This window comes from Cynoglossus semilaevis, chromosome 13 (assembly GCF_000523025.1).
Source record: "Cynoglossus semilaevis isolate Cse_v1.0 chromosome 13, Cse_v1.0, whole genome shotgun sequence".
In the NCBI taxonomy this organism is placed as follows: Eukaryota; Metazoa; Chordata; class Actinopteri; order Pleuronectiformes; family Cynoglossidae; genus Cynoglossus; species Cynoglossus semilaevis.
Window position 1 is genome coordinate 19,913,512 of NC_024319.1, and position 6,830 is coordinate 19,920,341.

At 39.3% G+C, this 6,830-nt stretch overlaps 1 protein-coding gene across 1 annotated transcript in view; it reads left to right on the forward strand.

The window, feature by feature from the left end:
- rims2a (regulating synaptic membrane exocytosis 2a) overlaps positions 1-6,830 on the forward strand; it is a 100,490-nt gene that overhangs the window by 74,269 nt on the left and 19,391 nt on the right. The window contains 3 exon segments of the mRNA XM_025061919.1: positions 2,333-2,433; positions 4,133-4,236; positions 4,238-4,291. Of these exon segments, the coding sequence (XP_024917687.1) occupies positions 2,333-2,433; positions 4,133-4,236; positions 4,238-4,291 (259 nt within the window).

The following is a 6,830-nucleotide window of genomic DNA, read 5'->3' on the forward strand; positions in this document are numbered from 1 at the left end:
GAGAGAAGGACTTGAATAATGTCTCAAAAGAAAAAAAGCAAAGCTCACGTCCAACAGCAGACAGACCTTGTCATTTTATAAAGTGATTTCAAAGCAAAGCTGTAGCAAATGATTTTGCATGAATGTGAGCGTGCGCGCGTGTGTGTGTGTGTACACTGTCAGCTAGTAAACTCTCTCTTTTGTGCTCACTGCCCTGTGCTTCAGTTTGTATTCCTTTGTTTCCCTTTGTTTTTCTTCTTTTTTTTTAAATTTCATTTTCCAGGCTGTCTCCTGACAGTTGCCTCATGCCGACTTAGGTGAACTCCACTTCTCCCTCTACCCTCCTCTCCTCTTCCCCTCACTTCCTTTTCTCACAGAGATCTCAAGTTTTTGTCCAGTCGGGAACTTTTAACTTCTTTTTTAACTGTTTCAGCTCTTTTTTTCCTCTTTAGAGCACAGAACCTCACCTCACCCAAACGTTCTCCATTTTCTGATTTCTAACGACTTTTGATAACTTGTAGCCTCTACCTCAGCCTCACCTGGCCTTCTACCCCATTAATAATCTATTACAACTTCTTATTGTTGTGCCCATGGTGGAGTTTGTGTGTTCTTGGTGTACTCTATGATTTTATTGGTTTGTTCTGTGCCTGTTATTTTGTCATTGTTGTGTCGTATTCTTGTTGTGCCGTGTTCCTCCTGACCTCCCTGACCTTCCATCCTCCTCTGTCCCTTCACTCTGATCCTCCAAAACCTGCCACATTTGGTGACCACTACGACGATGTTGCCCTTCCTCTATTTACCCCTCTCCTCCTCTGTCTACCCCCTTGCCCTTTGTGCATCCTCTCACATCCATCTTCCTCTCCTCTGTCTGTGTCTGTTCATTCTGTGATGTGATCCCTGAAGACACGGATTCACCAATTTGGAGCTCAGGTCTGTCCTTTCTTCTTCTTTCCCCCCTCTCCCTTGTCTCTTTTTTCTTAATCTTTTTGTCTCCCTGGCTTGACCTTCCCTCTCCACTTCCCTTCATCTTAGTCACTCTTTTTCTTTCCTGCTTTGCTCACACCCTTTTCTGGTGCTGTTTGCATTTCAGTTTTTATTAACATTTTTTCACACTGTTTTGGCTTCAGACAAATTCGTTTTTCATATTATTTTGCCAGCATGAATAATTTTAGTTGCTGTTATTTTCCACGTTACCCTTCGACATTAATTCTCAGGTGATGAAATGTGTACATTATTTCTATTATATATAACAGATAGAGAAAAACAATGCAGTTGTTTCTCAGAGGAGTTTCCCATTCGCTGTACTTTTCTATACATGGAAGCACAGCCTTCATAAAGAACAAGTGATCTGGCCCAATGAATGGTTCACAGGCCTTAGGTTGGCCAACCTGGGATTCAGGGTCAAACTTAAACCAAAGACGGTCTTCTGGCTAGAACTATGATGTTTATTCTAACAATTCTAAATCACACTCACACACACACACACGTATATATATATATATATATAACATTTGGTTCACTTCCTTATGTGGGTCAAGTGACCTTTTCTTATTTGGATAGCCTTGTTTTTCTACATAAGCTGTCAGAAAGGTTGTTGATTCTTAAGCAATTACAATAACATGTTTTAAGGTTTACTGTATAGAATGTATTTTAGTGGTGATATTTTGGTACTAATAGGAATAAATTCTCTTATGTCTTTACTTGTCAAGTTTATTAGTTCATACCTGTCTTTGATGAACAGAATGGTCTAAGATGGATCCTTTATTTTTCTTCTTTTTAAATTAGCAATTTGGCAAAAAAAGAGACAAAAACACCAGAGAAAATTCTTGTCAGACAACATTTCCTTTGCCTCACCTGTTTATTCACTCCTTCAGTGTCGTGTTATTATGCATTTTGTGTATTTGAAGCTATAGGCATGACATATGACATTCATCTTCTCTTTATTTGTCATTGGTCTCATCTGACACAAAAGTAGAGACAAAGCAGGAGAGAATAGAGCTGCAGATATAACAGGGAAGTCTCTGTGTGAAAGTGAATGTTCCAGATTGAGGTTGGAGAATTAATGCTGTCAAAAACTCAGTGGTCCTCGTGTTCTTTGGGACTCAAGTAGTTTTGGACCAATGACCATAAATAAAGTAGTAGTCTTTGCTAGTGATCTCTCATGGGGTTTCCTCTCTGTTTGTGTGATAAACAGCTGACCATTCGGCTTCCTTCCATTTGATCTGTCCTCGTCATGGCTCATGGCTTAAAGCTCTGCAGTAACTCGTCTCTCATCATAACCTTATGTCCTCACCCATCGGGTTTCGCTCACTCTTTAAGCCACTGTCTAACTGTCCCTCTTCTCTGTGCTTAGGTATGGACATGGAGGAGAGGACGAGGCAGATGAAGCTGAAGATGAACAAGTACAAACAGGGGGCGGGCTCCGACTCCAGACTGGAGCAGGACTTTCACAAGGTAGGAGCACTGCACTTACTGTAAGCTTTCATACTCTAACACCATGCAGCTGCACTACAGTGTCATATGGCGCACTGTTAAATCAGTCAAGCATGAGCACATCAACAGCGGCTGCGTGTGTGCACTGATGACTGCACACTGTGCATCCGCGCAGCCACATAAAACTGGACGAGTGACAAACGTGCCGGACAAATAAACAGCATTAAGTAAAGGTGGGCTTTTTCAAAGAGACATTGTGTGGGGTATAGCAGCATCTAGTGGTGCTGTTACATATTAAATGTCTCTAACATTAATATGCCTGTTAACATATGCAAGAGAAACTATTCTAGCCACTATTTATAATAAAAAAATCTGAAAATATATATATACATACATAAAGATATATATATCTATATAGATATATGTAGATATAGATACATACATATTTTAAAAAATATATTATTACTGTTTTGAATGGAAATAAAGCCATGGCTTATAATCAAACTTATACTAATTATCCTGTGCGGCTAACAGCCCAACATCATTGCAGAGACAATTATTCACTTCCTGTTACTCTACTCACCAAATTATAAATATTAATACATATTATATTAAAACAAAAAAACAACAAGTATCCGGTTTACATATATAGGATTTAGCTACATCTAGTGGTGATATTGGTTAAATATACGTATCTCATCTCAGCATCCTTGAGATGTAGCACATCTTATGGCTTCTTGTTTGCCAGAGTTAAAACTGATCTTTAATTAAATTCATTATATTCATTGGTTATTCTATCATTTTAATTTAATTCATTCATTTTCATTTAATTGCCATGCCAATGCTCAATCGTGTTCTACACAGTTGTTTGGTTAATTATTCATGTTTTAAATGTATTTCCTTATCATTCCTTTTTTCCAATTCATTAGTTTAAATTCCTTTATGGTCAAATTATACACACTGTGTGTGTGTGTGTGTGTGTACACTATCTGTCATATGTGACATGTTTACTCTGAACAGAGTGTTACAGTAACTGTTCAGCATTACTCTGGGTTTTAACAGCACACTCTCTGAGGTCTTGTTTAATAATAGCCAGTGCATTGTTTTGACAATGGCATTTCCAAGCAGGATAACGTTCAACAGTCGAGGACAAGTCCGTTTAGTCTCCACCCTGTGGAGTCTTCGCAGATGCAGCAGCAGCAGCAGCTCCAAATGCAATAGTTTTCATAACATTGACTTAAAAGGAAAGATGTACTGAGGAACTTTGTTTTGAAAATCTTTGTCCTGACCGCATTCGGTCAGCCGTTTCTGAACATGCTCAGCATGCCTGAAAAGAGTAGTAAACACATGGCTCTGTGCACACTACAAGGGTGGATATATAAATATATCTATTTTTATCATAAAATATTTTGGAAACTGGTCTGTGAGGTGCTTTGAGAGAGAACACATTTGTCCACATCTAAAAATGAACCTGTCCTCAGGGATAACGAAAAGATAACATTTTGGCTGTTTTGTTTTTTGTTTTTTTTTTCATTTTTGAAAAAGAAGCAAATTCCAATTGGTTGTCTGGAAAACATATAATATATATATAATTTCTAAACAAACAAATCACCATAAAACAAAAAAAATGACCATAAAACATTTTTGTTCATTTGCATCAATTTTATCAGCATTATACAATAATGACCCAATTTTTTTTCATCTGTTGTCTTGGTTGCAGCGTTCGGGCAGAGATCCACGGGGCTCAGACAACTTGTCGGCCAAGTCCTCGGACAGTGATGTAAGCGACGTGTCCGCTGTGTCGAGAACCAGTAGCGCCTCTCGGCACGAGCTACATGTCTGTCCAATCAGAAAGGCCGCAAGGAAACCGAAAAATCCGGTAGGCTGATGTCCTCCACAAGAGGACACTTGTCCTTTGTCCATTTAGTCAAAAATAGACAACTCTCCCCTCGGCTGAAGAAATGTTTCTTTTTACTGACAGATGTTTCCACGTACAGGCAGTTTCAGTGCTGAAATTGTTTGCACTTGGTTAATCTAGAACAGTCTGTCAAATTCTCACTGTGGTGGGTTCAGGTTTGGCTCTGTTTTCACAAACATCTGGAACCAAATGGTTGAACTCTACTCTTTCACAGCTGAGGGGAGATGTTTGTCCATTTCTGACCGAGGAATGCAGTAACAAAAGACACGTCACATTTCACGTCTTTTAAGGCTCACCTCACATCAGAGCACAACATGATTTGTTTGGCTCTTTGCTTATTCTCCACATTCCTGTTTCCTGTTTTCTTCACTCAGTCTGCTTTTAACCTGTCTCAGTCGCTCCTGTCTTAGCTCCTCTTTGACATTGTTCATGCTTTTGTGGCTTTCTTTCTGCTTCGCATGTGCTGCTTTTTTTTTTTTTTGCTTCTTTCAACGCCTTCAGCTCAGTGAGATCAAGGAGCCAGTCTCAAGGTGACGAACAGATAGAGGAGGTGCAAGAGGAGGTGAAGGCAGAAGGAGGAGGACAAGAAAGGGGCAGGGAGGGGGAGTATGTGCAGGGAGGGCGAAGCGAGAGAGGTAGTGAGTTAGACAGAGAGAAGGAGCATCAGGAGGATGTGGTGGAGAAAGAAGAGGACTTGCACCAGAGGAGTGTCTCAGAGACTGACCTCAGGTAACAGGAGCCTGTCAGCCTTGGTGTGTAGAGAGAAACCCACTAACAACTGAACGGACCCCTGCACGCATTCGTGATGATTTGCAAAGTGTGGTGACTGCACCTGTTGACCTCCACCTGTTAACCCTACAAAACCTCTGACCTATTAGCATGAACCTATGCAACAGTCCAAAGGCAGCATTGGATATTATGGCCTATACAGTAGAAAAAAGGACAAACATTGATGCGTAACGAAAATAACATCAAGAAATATCAAGAAAATGACAACAGATTCAGATTTATTTGCCAACTTTTCTTTCAAATATTGATTTCATATTTAGAAATCTGCTCATTTTTTTTGACTCACTCAACCAAGAACAACTGTAGTTTCTTTTGTAATTTGTTTTTTGACAACTTGTAGCTAATTGAAACTTAATGCACAGATGACTTGTTAAACATGACACATTTTCCATGCAACCACAAGAGGAGGAGCTTCATTGCCAGGCCTGCAGGTGTAAGACGTACATCGAGCAGATAAATGAACCGGCTGATTTGGAATCTCACAGCAGGCTAAAGTCTGAGCGTATGCTCCTAATAAGATGTCGTCACTATCAAATCACTTTCACAGCAGGATCCCAGTTAGTTCTTCTGTATGCCCCCTTGGATTTAAAAGAAAACACATTAAGATAAAAGCTGTGAGATAAACCGCCCTCACAGTGCAGAGGTGTGTGGAGTGTAAGAGGATGAAGAGAAGAAGAAATACGATCAAACCTTTTCAAATGGAACAAGGTATAATAGCTTAAGAGTGTGTTTTCAAACGTCCATGTCACCATAGGTTTGATCTCAGCCCGCATTCTATGTTGCCTTCCTGTCTGTGTTGCCTTCCTGTCTGAGTTGCCTTCCTGTCTGAGGTGCACTTACATTACAGTTTCATCTGCCAGTCTTTGCTTTTCAAACCCCACCTGCAACTCGTCAATCCAAACCTTGTCCATCTTTCACCTGCTACGTTGACACATGTTTGAAGCATTGGCATTATGTGTCTGTTATAGGACAGTTACCGTGTAACAAATCTTTTATTTCACTTTCAGTCACTGGGGATTCATTTATATGTGAATTTGGAGAAATACAGATTGACAAAACCTGAAAACTTTTAACTTTTAAATATGAAAATGTTTAATCCACAGTGACTCAGAGTATATTGCTCTGCTTCTCACCTGCTGACAGTTTCCATCTGTGTGAATAACCCTCAGTCTGTCATGTCAGCAGCAGTTCAAATCAATGGACTATTTGTATTATTTTCAAACTAAAAAAGAGAAAACACTGAATTTTGAATTTTGATAAAACAACAACAACAGAGGTGGCTTCAGCATAGGTCAAAATAATGATTTCCATATTAATTTATTTATTCAAACATCACGTCCAACAACATCCAAGTACGGCATAATTAATAATCCATAATGATGACATTGGAGGTCTTAGTTTTGTCTTAGTTTCTTTTATATTTATATTTATGTGTAGACCTGATTTTTGGTTTCTGACAAAATATAAATTAGTTGATTATTATGTCTAACTCTAAAAGCTAATGTGTAATACAGCATTAAACTCTACTATTACACAGTAGGTGACACTATGATAGTTAAAGGGCAGGTGCAGCTACCTGACTGATCACAAAATCTACTTTAACTCCGGTGTGTCCATATCTCTAGAGAAGTATTAGTGGATGAGCATCTCCTCACTGCGAGGAGTGTTGATTAGTACTGATCCATCTGTGAGTAATGGAGCAGTGTGGTTC